The following is a 13,683-nucleotide window of genomic DNA, read 5'->3' as shown; positions in this document are numbered from 1 at the left end:
AACTCAGATCTTGAAGAAAAAAAAAAACAACAACCCAAATATCCTTAGGTTGAAGTTAAAGAAAATATGTTTCAGAAGCATAGACTTGACTGGAACACACAAACCTAGACAGGATTTTGCATACTGAATCTGATGCACCTTGCTTGTATTTTGTGTGTGTGTGTGTGTGTGTGTGTGTGTGTGTGTGTGTGTGTGTGTGTGAGAAAAACAGCAGACATTCAGCTTTGATCTTTGACTTTTTCTTTTTTTAAACTGTAAAACTCTGGAAGCTTTGTGATCTGAAAGAACTCTCCCTGGGAAGATGCAGCACAGAGATCCCACAACAGATCAAACTAAGGATGCCATCAAAGTTCAGCATGGTGAACTGATGGCTTTTATGGGTGTTACATACAGGAGCATGGCTAAGAGGTTACTAAATGACTCAAAGACAGCTGTGTTACCAAGGCTCACCCCAGCATGGGTGACAGCTCACAGAGGTGGGAATCTGGAGCACACTGTACAGCGTAACAGGAACCTCAACAGGTTGGAGAGTGTCCTTTCCAAGTGACTCTAGTCTAAACCGCTTCTAGGCAGCTCAGCTGGCGTTTGTTTTCCAGGCAGCTGGTCTGGTCTCAGAGTCTTCTTGGCAGCTCCACTTGTCTGGAGTCTTTTTTGCAGTCCAGCTTCCTTCTGCCTGAGGGCCACTCTCAGCTTTTATTGCTTTTTCTGTCAGAGGGTGTCTAGTGAGTCTGGTCAGTTTCAGGGACTTCCTGGAGCTATGTTGAGTTCTTTACTTTCCTGCTTAAGGGGCTTACCTGTGTACTGGGATGTTTCAGTCCTAGAGGAAACTGTTCCACAACAAACATATCTAACTCAGTTAATTCTGATAAAGTGAGATTTTTGTGACCTCCACACAGGTCAAGCACATTGGTAGTATACAGGGCATGATAATTGTTTCTTTGTCATTTTCTATGGCTTTATCATGGAGGGGCCTGCACACGGCAGTATGGTTTAGTATACCTCCTTCTCTTGTCTGGCAAGGCTCTCAAACTTCAGATTTTCTTTCCCTATTTATCTGTAAATGGACTTAGCTATTGATCTTCTCTCTCTCTCTCTCTTTTAGATAGACTTTGGTGACTCTCTTCTTACTTTGATTCTCTTTCAGTGGGAAATGAGCATCTTAATATCTTAATACTGCAACCTGGGCCCCAGCTATTCTTTCTGTTACTGACTGGCCATTGCTTTAAAGCTTTTTTTTTTTTTTTTTTTTTTTTTTTTGTGGGCAGGACCTAGAATCATGAAGAAAATATTTTTCGCAAACATTTCCAGTTTAAATTTACTTTCAGAGGTTTTGGCTTAAGTGTTGGTGTTTCACCTATACCTTTTTTTATTTCACACAAAGGACGGTGGTCCTTAGGGACACTGAGGAGCAACAATATTGGCCACAGTTATTTAATTGTTCAGTGCTAGGCACACAGCATTGCCGGAATGTTGCAATGTTAACACCGTGCCAGGACTAACCATTCTAAAAGAACCAAAAGCCTCCTTTTACGTACGCTGTTCCTAGTCTTCCTCACTTCTTCAGGCACAGATTGTTCATAGTTGGCAAGTTACCTACTTGGATTACAGACGGATTTGATTTTAGATGATATTGGAATAATATCAACTTTGTTAGGTGAGATGTTGGGCTCGCGGTTACACACACACACACACACACACACACACACACACACACACACACACACACGGAAGAGATGGTATAGACGCTTGGGGTTCTCATTAGAATACCCCAGGAGGAAATGGAAGAACAGAGGAAGTCAGTTTATATATCTTTGGAGATGGAGAGTAGGTTGCTGCTTGTTTTGATTTTTAAATTGTATTGTTTATTTGTGTGTGTTGGGGGTAGAGAGGTATCCACTGTTTTTCATAAGACAGAATAAACTGTTTCTACTCTACAGGCTTTCTTTCTATCTTTATAAGCTTGGGACATCATCTATTTAAAAAAACAAAACAAAACAAAACAAAAAAACCACCTCATTGAATACTGTCCACTTAATTTTATTTCGAACATTGCTCCTGTTAGGTCCGTGAGTGGTTTGGGCTGGGTGGACAGTCATTGGGTTATAACTGTTTTCTGGTTTTTTTCCATGGAGCATGCATCTAGAAGTCTGGCCCCACCCCTACCCCACCCCCATTTCCCAGCGTCTCCTTGGTTTCTGTTGTGGTTACTTGAATGCTAACTGGTTCAACTTGTGCTCTGACCCTGGGACACGTCTCCTTTGCTTTCTCATGATCGTATTTATACTTTTGATGGATATATTTAAATGAACAGCTGTGGCGTTTGTTGAGTCACAGCACAATTATCTGATTCCGTTGTAGCTGCTTGACTGGCAAAAGCGTATTTCGAGCTAAATTGTGAGAACATTCCATTAATCACACTCTCCTGGGTGAGGTGGGTGGGAGAAAGACCACCGTGAAAAGTCCTCTTAAAGATTAATTAGTGATTCCATTATTTCGAGTCCGTTGATCCAGTCACAACTTAGCATGTCCCTTACAGAAACTGTACAGAGGTGTAAATCACTACAAAAGGCTTAGTGATAATCAGCTCTGTAGGCAAACGTCTCTGAAATAACTGTTGTGCAGGCGACTCCTCAGCACTGTGATCTCTATGAAGAGATGGGTCCTAGAGGATTTCCTTTCTGGTAGAGTTCGATGCTCTCCACTCTGTGCTAAGTTCATTGGCTAAGTGTTTTGTTTTAAGCTTCCTGAACTGATTACATCCAACACAGAGGGTGTTATGTCTTTTTGTCTCTCTTCTCCAACGCACAAATTGCAACTGTAACCCCTGACTGAGTCTTTGGCTTCCCCGAGCCAGCTCCGTTTTTATCTTGACACCTCCTAGAGGTTCTCTCTGAGGTTATTAATAGGCACAGAAGCATGACTTTCTGAATAGTGTCAATAACTGTTAGAAGACGTGGGGGAGACGATATGTCAATTTCTGACTTGGAGGAGTCATGTTTTCAAGCTACCAAAGTTGTCCCAGAGTCACCAGGGATGGCTCTGGGCATATCAGCTGGTGTCTGCAATGAGAGATCCGAGCAGGCCTTTCCAAATGGGCTATTGTCCGGCAGGAACTGTCTGGTGCACCCGGAGTCTGCCAATGCCTTTCTGTCTGGCCGCTTCTCTTGGATGGTACTCTGGAAAGCTGGGAACCCAAGTTAGAAGTGATCTCTTTGAATTTATCTCAAATACTCAGTTGCTTCTTCATTGAATTGAGGTCACGGAAGCCTCTCCCATCCCCAAGTTGCTTCCTTGCAGTATCAAACTTACACCGTGACTTTCTTTCCCTACCTAAACCAAATACAGTGTAGACTCATGATGAAAACTAAGGTTGTAGATCATCACTTAGCCTGGTCACTGCAAAGGGATGTCACCAAGCAGGCTTGCAGTCAACTGCCACACTGATGTTTGTTTGGGGGATCCAGGGAAAAATAGTAAGTACATGGCCAAGTTTGTCCCAAATTAAATGCTTTGAGGCAAGTATAGCCAGGACATGTAGCACAGAGGGCTGAGCAGCACGGTTCAGCTCAAGAATGGGGTTGAAGTGTGAGGGACTCAGGTGTGAGAGGGAAGGTGGAGCAGAAAGAATCCAAAAAGTGTTTTTTTTTTCTCACTTCCACAGATATATAGTGTAGTGAGAGGGAGGGTGGGAGGGGGGAACAGCAAAGGATAGACTAAAAAGGAATGGAAGAGAGAAGGGGGAGGAGGAGGAAGGGGGGAGGAAGAGAGGGAGAGAGAATGACTTTGAATTGTGCCTGCTTCCAAACCCAAAACCCATTTCACCACAAATTATTGACAGTTGATCCTACTAACCATGGCTTCTACCTCTACTGTAAGCACTGAGAAAGCTGAGCCAGGAGGACCGCAAGTTCAAGGACAGCCTTAGATACATAATGAGTACTAGGGTAGCTTGGGTTATTAGATCTTGTCTCACAAGAAAGACCAAGCAAGGAAGCAAGCCATAGAATGAGGACAGCCGTATGGGGCAGACGGTATGTAGACTACCATTTGTTTGTGGAGACAAAGGCTGCATCGAACTGAGGACTAGGGGTAGAAAAGAGATCTTAAATGGACCCAGAGGATAAGGAAGCCCTTCTTACCCTTAGAGAAAGGAGAAATATACTTTTCAGACTAAGGGGAGAGGTGATGGGAACTTGGAAAGCATCAAGGACATCCTGGAGCAGGTAGGAGGGGATGGTCTCCTGCTAGCTGAAAGAAATCTGGAGAACTGTGGCTGTTTAACACTGTAGGAAGGAAAAGAGGATGGGAAACAGTCTCCATGGTAAATGAAACCGGGTTTTGAGGGACTAGGGGGATGGCTCGGTGCTTAGGCTTAAAATTCAGGTATCACAGAGTAAGCCGGAAGTGGTTCCTATCTCTGACCCCAGTCCCGAGGTCTTACTGGCCAGCCAGCCTCACCTTTGAGCCTCCGGTTCAAAGAACTTGTCTCAGAAAATAAACTGGGGCTTTCCCAAGGAAGATAACGAAGCTGGCATCTAGCTTCCACATGCGCGCACATATCTACGTTCATGTGCTCCCACACGCAAGCCTCCACACAGCCATGAACACAAACATATGTCTTACATACAAATACAATTGGAAAGGAAAAAAAAATAATACTAAGACTCAAGGTATCTGGAAGGGCACGCAGCAGGAAATCCAAACCCTTGAGTCCCTGGGACGCTGAGTCCTCTTCATTTGTGTCAGGAAGAGCAAAGTCAGTTTTGTTCTGGGTACAATTAAGGCAAATTTAAAAGCAAAGTAAAGTTAATTCTCTGTTTGTTCCGTGGCAGCCTAAGCTAAACCCTTTACTTATTTTCCTTTAATTGCTACCCCTCCCCCATTTACAGATTATACTTTATCTCTTTTTTTTTCCTTTCTGGAGTGCATCTGCCCCAGCTGGAATGTTCGCAGGGTAACTCCTTCAAAATCCTTTCCTGAAATGGCCTGTAATTATTTCCTCTTACCACAGGATGACTGGATCCAGGGATCTGGTTTTAAGTTCTATGGTAGTCGTCCAAGGAGCCATTTGGATTCATCTGACACAAACGATCAAGTTACATGCTAAGATTCTGAAAGTAACGTCCCACCAGCAACCCTCCGGCAGCAGTGGCGTCGGTGTAAACCCCAGCCCTGGGCATGCGCACTGCCAGCTCAGAGTGTGGTGGTGTTTATAAGTGTTTCCCTCTCGTGAACTGAGAGGGAAAGACCCCGACTTGACTGACCTGGTGTGATATCTTCAGTTTTGCTCTTCTTTGCAGCTACTACTGACAGCTCATGTCTCTTTCACCTCTCCCCAAAGGACCCAGGGGTTTGGAGGAAGCGGCCCTGGGCTAGCTCTTCCTCCGTCAGACCATAGGAACGATTTTTACACCTTCCAATCGGTCAGAATGGCTGGATTTTGTCCTAGATGGAGAATGTTGTTAGAAGCATGCCTTCCTTCAGGGTTTTCTTTTCAAATATGTATTACTGGATTTACTCTGTTCTCAAATGAACCTGATACTAATTTCCATATTTATTTTGAGGTGTGAATGATGAGAGAATTGATGAATGAATTAAAGGTGGACAGGAGCATGAACATACTTGCAAGGAAGTCTTGTCCCTCCCTTGTCCCCCCCCCCCCAACCCTCATAGCTTCTTTGACATTGAGATTTTTCTCTTCTGGGAGGCAGGGGTTTGAGGGAGATGTTTGGAGGTTGCAGTGTATGTGAAAACTAATTTTGAGTGTAGTGAAATGGGAAGAAGGCATAATTGAAAGGTGACCCAAATCACCACGCGTGAGATATGTTCTCCAAGAGAAGGGTCAAGCTGGATGGGGCTCTGAATGATTAAAGATTGGATTAAGTATTGATGGTAAAACTGGATTGATGGTTACTCTCTGGTAGATTGGCCATTGCAGGGTAGTGACTGATTAAGGCCACTAAACATTGGTCATATCGTCTTGGGTTTGACGCATGTGCTTGGGATAATCGTTTGCCCCTGCCTATTTTCTCAGTTTCTAAAATAAAACTGCCAGGAGTATTTATTGTGAATGTTTTAGGAAGCAATGCATGCATATTTATTCCTAAACACAGTGGCAGGCACATTCCCTGGGTACACTCCTACTATAGAGACAATGACATGGTGTTGACTGATCAGTAGCTTTCTTTGCTCTGCCCCTGCCTTCCCTGTTGAGTTTATTTTATTTTAATTAATTAATTTTTATATCATGGAAGGCACAACAAAAAATTCTGAGAACGTATGTAATGGTGGAAAAAGTCATCATGTGTTAGTAGTCAACGAACCCTCAAGACTGGGAAAGGTGTGGAGTAAAGATGACCTCACTTGGGTGGTAAAAAAAAAAGTCATTAATTCTAAGCAGGGATGAGTGATTATTGACTGAGTTTCAAAACCTTTTTAACTTGAAGATTGTTAAAGAGTCAAACAGTGTCAAGAAATTCCCTTTTCTGTGAGGCTTAGTGAGTCATGGATGGGTCAACTGAGAAAATTTGGGCAGCCAGGCCAGACAAAAGCGTCCTTTGTTGAATTTTATGATTATTTTCCTCTTATGGAAAGCAAATTGCATACTCTGCAGGAGTCCGGAGCGTAGGAACATCCTTCATTGCCTACCATAGTTTTAAATTACGCTGCCTAATACGAGTTCTGAACGTTGAATACAGAGGTCTATTATGCGTTGATTAGTCTGTGGCCAGTATCAAAATGATATTTTTAGTAGTAAACTTCAGAGGATCTGTGGTTCTTTTCTTCTTCTCTACCGCCCCCTCCCCTCCTCTCCCAGATATAACATTTTTTTTTGAACAAGAGAACTACCGTACTTGATCTGAACCCAGACATGTTAGGAATCAAGGGAAACACTAACTCCTTCGCTGGTACCACCCAGATGTAGAGTGTGATAAGTACCATGGTGTGTGGAAAGTGGTTCTCTTCTGCCCTGTGATTGTCTGTTTTTAAAGTGGAGAATATGGGAAGTTCTCCCTCCCAGAGGACAGGCCTGATACATTGCAAAAAATGGCAACGATACAAAGAGGGTCTCTTTCCTTGTGTCCGAAGCATTGCAAGCAGTTAGTAGGGATTGCAGAACTGATCCAGCAATAGCTGATCCAACACACACACACACACACACACACACACACACACACACACACACACACACAGTAGAGGGAAAAATTTATACTCTGAGCCCTGTGGGCAGTATTTCAAATCCCCAGTAGCCTGTCATTTTTTATTTAGGGATTTTGGCAGTTAAACTAAAAGGAAATGAGCAATATGAGTACCTTTTTATCATTATAATGTTCAGTGCTCTCTTATAGACCTTTAGTTGTCTATAAGAAACATTATTGATATATTAAAAGATATCCAGTACATTACCCCTACTCTGTCAGAGTTCTTTGATATTGGAGTGGCCCCCAGGATTTTTGACACCCTAGAGCATCTTTGTCAGGGGTTGGGCCAGTGCTCAGTCCAGAATACCTGGAGCCATTGCTGATGCGGTGACAAAGGATGGAGCTTCTGTGGAGAAAGGCAGTGATTTCTGAAGTGCTAATGCACAGTCCCTGGGAGTTGAGACATTTTTCAGGGTTCTCAAGATTCAGTGCTGGGTGCAAGGCTGGGTGGTTTTCTGTATGTGTGAGCCAGCAACATGCTATAACACATAAGCTGTCGAATCATGGAGGATCCAGGTGTCTTCCAGGCCAAACGAAAAGACTTGTTCAGTGTGAAACAATGACATTTCCCTCCTGTATACATGTTCTGCAAAAATAAAATCATACTTCAAAAAATGTTTTTTAAAATCTGGTAGGATTTTAATGTGAATTCAATGTTCTATCAATTGTGTTTTGCTTTCTAACATAGTGCATATCTCTGGGTAAAGCCCACATAGACACGTTACTCAGCAATTCTCAAGGAGCATAAAGAGACCCGAGGTCAGTAAACTTGCAAAACGACTGAGGAATCCCTGAGTTCAGGGTTATGGAATTATTTCCATTTTCTGGGACCAAGAGGAGAGGAATCGAAAGTTTACTTAAAAAAACAAACAAACAATTTTCTTTCCTGCAGGTTTTAAAAGTAGAAATAGATGCTTTGTGATTTAGGTAGGCCCTTCAGTGAGTTGAATTTTTATTTATTGTGGGGTAGGTTTTTGCTGTATAGGCCTAGGGATTTGCTGAGGAGCCCAGGATCTTCTTGAACTTAGGATCCTTCCGGCTTAGCCTATCACAGACGGGGAGTGCCAGGATTGTGTGGATGTGTACCACCACTGCAAGTTTGATGTTTCTTATAACTACACACACACTTCTCTTTTCTCTTGCTTCCCTCTTCTTTGGAGTGTAATTTTTAGAAGGCAATTAGCGGGCAGGTGGAACATTAGAGACTGGAGAAAGCAGAGCCAGCAAGTGTTGCTGACACTTTCCTCTCATGGATGTTTTGTTTTGTTTTGTTTTGTATTTTGATTTTGGATGCAATTGGAGTTGCTCTTCATTTATGGATTGGCTCCAGGGATTACATTTCTAAATGTTTTTTCTGTCTTTCATAAGCATAAATCAGCGTATGATAATGATGATAATCTGTAAATAGGTATATTGGAGGCATAGGCCTTTGTTGGTTTGTGACACAGAAAATGTGGCAGAGATGATTGGTCTGTTTTTGCATGCTTAAAATTATGAAAATGTTGTTTATGTTGAAATGTGCTTTTGACATTTATTATTTATAAACTGAACCAAGCTCTTCCTGAGATGATTTATTGTAAAATCTCCCCTTCCCTTGTAGGTATGCATGATGGCCGTGCTAGTGCTTGATAACGCAAAGTTAAATTGAGTTAAGTCAGGGAGATTCCAAGTATTAAATGAGCACCTATTTGGCTCAGCTGAAATGAGCAAGATGGAGCTATAGATTCTGCCCCTGGGGTTTGATAACAGAGACATGGTTAAAAGGTAAAATAGGTAGGGATATATCATTAATTGTATTTCACAGGGATGGACATTAACAGCATGAGAAAAAGGCAGTACAGGATTTCACTCAGAAAGTGAAGTTTCTGTTGAGACCTGAAGGGTGAGCAGGAATTTAGCCAGGTTGGGCCCTGAAAGAGGAGTCCAACCGCAGGGAGGCTGATAATGTACCAAGCTCTAGAAACAGGCAGGGAAGCTTGGAAACAGGATGGGAGTTGTGAGGTGGGGACCCAAGGAAAGATGATGGCAGAGGACAGAAGGTTTGGTGACAGTGTAGGCGAAGAGTTACTTGGAACTTAGAGTGCCTCGGCATGGTTCCCATTCTTGCCTTGCTCTCCAGCATTCCCAGGGGTCCTCAAGATATACCACACTTGTACCCCTAATGCGCGTTGACATAAACCGTAGAATAGATAGTATAGAATACGTACATCGTTCAATTTTCTGTCCTGGGAACAAACTTCCTGAGATAAGAGATACAGGTTTCACTTGTCAAATGGAGAGGTTTATTTGGAGGGGTATGTATTACTTTTATGCATCTTATGTGGGTGCTGGGGGGCAGTAGCAGAGAGATGGCAAAGGAAACAGTTCTCCTCATGGCTAGAAAGCAAAAGGGGAAAGAGAAAGCTCTGAGCCACATAATGAGGGCCTTCCTGCCGTGCTCTTAGGGCAGGCACATCCTAGGCCCCGCCTCCTGAAAGGTCCACTGTCGGCCAGCAGTGCCAGTCCCAGGACCAAGTCTACGTTATAGCAATCCATAAAACACAAATAGAAAGACATTAAAGCTTTGCTAACAGCAGAATCATATTATTAATGAAAGTCTTCCTCTTCTTTAAAAAAAAATTATTTATTTTATGTATGTGAGTACACTGTAGCTGTCTTCAGACACACCAGAAGAGGGCATCAGATCTCACTATAGATGGTTGTGAGCCACCATGTGGTTGCTGGGAATTGAACTCAGGACCTCTGGAAGAGCAGCCAGTGCTCTTAACCACTGAGCCATCTCTCCAGCCCAACAAAAGTCTTAAGATACTAAATCTGATTATTCTGTGAGACAATGGACACTAGGTCCATTTTTCAAAAGACTTTAAAAAAACAAACAAACAAACTGAATTTGAGGAGACACCGTCATGTCAGGTTGACCGGAGTTTTGTTGCTGTTCTCCAGTAAGCTGTGAAGGAGAAGCAATAGGAATGTCTGATGCCAGGGCCTGCATTGTCACACTCTACTTGGTGCTTGTACCCCTAATGTAATTGATCTCTAGTTTTTTTTAACTGATGTTAGAGCAGTTGCCATTTGGGGAGGGTTCATCTCATGATAGGGAGCCAGTGTAGCCTATAAGTTCACTTGAAGAGCTCCTATGAGCTTTGTAAACCAGTCACGACTAGACTTTTTTTTTTTTTTTTTTTTTTTTTACACAGTCCCTCTGAAAGGTACCTCTTTGACTCCCGGGACTGTCATAGGAAACTGAGATGAATGCCAAATAAAGCTGTCAGTTATTTGCCACTTTATTATATGAACATAACGTTATGAAAGCGAGCTCTGAGTGTTTTCATTCTACAACTCAAGGAGTTCCTTTGTGTGCCTCTTAGATACACGTAACCATGTTGGAGTTGAGTGGGCTATTGCTGGAGACTGCCAGAAACACAATTTTAGGTATCAGATGAGAAATGGGAAGTTGAAGTCACTTAAGGTGGAAAGGATGTTTCTAAGCATCAGTTTCTTTCCTGTTACTATGGAACAATATCTTGGGTCATGTAATTTGCAAAAAAAAAAAAACAAAAAACTATCATCTATCTATCCATCCACCCATCCATCCATCCATCCATCCATCTATCCATCCATCTGTCCATCTATCCATCCAACCATCCATCTGATCTTGTTCTATAACCAAGGCCAACTTTGAACTTGTAATTCTGCTTCTGCCTCTCAAAGTCTGGGGAGTCCAATGGCATGGTTCTAGCATGTGCTTAGCATCTAAAGGTCTTCATACTGTACCATAATGCAGCAGAAAACATATCAGTGAGGCAGAATAAGAGTGTTTACTTAGGTTTCTGTTCCTTCTGAGGAAGCCAATGATGCTGTACTTGAGATTCAACAACTACCACCACCTCATTTAATCTTTTTGTTGTTGGTGGTGGTGGTTTGTTTTTTATTTAGTTTTTTGCTCTTTGAGACAGGGTTTCTTTGTGTAGCCTTAACTGTCCTGGAATTTGTTTTATAGACCAGGCTGGCCTTGAACTCAGAGATTCACCCTCATTAGCCTCCCAAGTATTGGGACTAAAGGTGTGTGCCACCTCGCCCAATCCTTCATTTAATCTTAACTGCCTACCCCAAATCTTTTCTCTGAACACAGTTCATAGGGAATGGTGACTAAACGGATCACTGAGAAAAAAAATGATGATTTAGGATGAGCTGGCGGACTCAATCAGTAAAGGGCCCTCTGTACCAGCGTGCGGATCTGAGTTTGATTCCTGACACCATAAAAATGGTAGCTTGTGCTTGTCAGTCACAGTACTGGAGGGGCAGAGATCGTTGGACTCATAGGTCAGATAGTCTACATTTATGAGTAAGCCTCAGGTCTCAGTCAGAGACTCTGTGTCACAAAACAAGGTACATAGTTCCCGAAGAATGACACCCAAGGTTGCCCTGTAGTCACTGCAACGGCATGCACACAATTGTCCATACACCTGAATACACACCTGACCACATACACACCTGCACACATGTGAACACTCTACACAGATACATGGAGGCTAATTTATCAGCTTTTGTTACCTGTGGTGAAGGTGTAAGCATGGCAGCACATTGGCCTAGCCCAGGGAGGAGTTGTACAGTGTTCTTAACTTTGCTCTTCAGAAAATTGCCCCCAGTCAGACTCTCACTAAACTCCTGATACCTGCAGGCAGGACTTCAAGTAGTGAGGCTCTTAACTCCAGAGAACCGAGCTTCTGCCAACGTAGTTCTAGGTCAACACCAACTTGAAATTTCTGTCAGTTGTCTTATTTTGTCTCCGTGACCATTTGCTATCCTGTACATTGACATAACTTCTCCTTCTGGAAATATTCCTGTCTTAATTGTGTCTAACCTCTTAAAATTCTAGCCATTTAAAATTCAAAGTTAATGTAGAAATGCTATGTTTTGCAGTGGATGCGGGGTAGAAGGTTGTTTGCTTTCCTCTTGGATTGAATGAAGGTCTAGGTTGAATCTCCAAACCTTTAAAAGAGAAGTGAGGGCTAAGACACGTTGACTGGCCTTGGACTATTCAATTTCTTGTCTTTAACATCATATTAGAATAGTGATCTTGGGCCTCTCAGTCTTTTTAAATATAATACCACCAATGTTGTGCTCAATAAGGTAGAACAGAATTCAAATAAATAGTTGTTCAGAGTGCTTTATTTTCAACCTTATTCTCTTTGTTTTCTTATTGAGTTCTTCTGTGGGAGGGTAGGCTCAGAGACACAGCCAGTAGAGGTCTTTGGCCAGAGGGAAGCCTTAAGATCTATGAAGATTTGTTTAGATCCACGGAAAGGGAGTATTCAAATGTGCTAAAAACCAAGGCATTGCAAGTTGGGTTTCCTTGCAGAGAGCCCTTGATGGCATTTGAAGATGGTTGTGTCTGACGTACTGTCACCCTGGGTTAGTTTTTGTATCCGTCTTACATTTCTTTTTTTCCCTCCCACAGTTATACAATGGTCGATGGAGTAATGATCCTTCCTGTGCTAATGGTGATGGTTTTCCCTTCCCCGAGTATGGAAGGTACGTGACACACAGCCGTTAGGTTAGGATAATGCACTATGTATTGTTTGGCTTACTGTAAAACATTTGGTCCTTAATCCTGTCAGACTTAACACACCCTTTGTATAATAAATATCTGGCAGTGTCCCTTGACTGCTTTAATGTGCAGTTCTGATACATATTGCATCTTGATTTATGTGTGTGTGTGTGCCTGCAGTTTAAAGATGCCATTTAATACCCTACCAGAAATAAAAGATGAAGGTGAAATAGACAGTTGTGTAATTAATAATAAAGTAGTATGTGCAAACAAATGTACTCGGGAGCTGCCAGTCTTGCCTGAGCACATTAGATATTATGAAGTATGGTACTCTCTGTTATCTGTGTATTTTCTTTCCACTCATTTGGATGCTCATGGTAAATGTGATCAAAATGTTAATTGTAAGTTAGAATAAAGAGTTCCTAAGATTTCAGTAACTATCGGAATATATTTATACAGCATAGTAGTATATTTAATCTGTTATATCATTTACTATGCCTAATTTTGCATTTATTTCATTATACTGTGTGTGCATATGTGTGTGAGCCTGAAGTGGCATGTGTGGAGTTCATAGGACAGCTTTCAGGACTCAGTCCTCTCTGTCCACCCAGGCGCTCTCTGGGTTGGGCTCAGGCTTGGCAGTGAGCATGTTTAACCGCTGAGCCACTTTGCTAGTCCTTACTGTGGCTTTTATAAATGAAACATCATAGAATGTAGGGGGGAAAGTAGTGCGTTTAGAACTTGATGCTGTCCACACTTTTTGGTGTGGTGTTAGGAAAAGGAGGGTACTCTAGTGTTACATGCACTTGTGCGTATTTAGCTGTCTACCTCAAAAACAGGTTGCTCTTGTTATATTGACATTAGAATGATGTGTGTTCTACCTTCAGTGACTACATTTTCTGAATAATGAGATTTTTTTTTTGGTTTTTC

At 42.3% G+C, this 13,683-nt stretch overlaps 1 protein-coding gene across 4 annotated transcripts in view; it reads left to right on the top strand.

Moving 5' to 3' along the window:
• The window catches only part of Acvr1 (activin A receptor type 1), a 124,736-nt gene that overhangs the window by 55,427 nt on the left and 55,626 nt on the right, over positions 1 to 13,683 (top strand). For all 4 annotated transcript variants that reach the window (XM_021192493.2, XM_029536144.1, XM_021192491.2 and 1 more), the window contains one exon: positions 12,664 to 12,737. In XM_021192493.2, the coding sequence (XP_021048152.1) occupies positions 12,671 to 12,737 (67 nt within the window). In that variant the 5' untranslated portion in view covers positions 12,664 to 12,670. The remainder of the gene's footprint in view (positions 1 to 12,663; positions 12,738 to 13,683) is intronic.

This window comes from Mus pahari, chromosome 3 (genome assembly GCF_900095145.1).
Source record: "Mus pahari chromosome 3, PAHARI_EIJ_v1.1, whole genome shotgun sequence".
NCBI lineage: Eukaryota > Metazoa > Chordata > Mammalia > Rodentia > Muridae > Mus > Mus pahari.
This window is presented reverse-complemented; position numbering and strand designations above follow the sequence as displayed.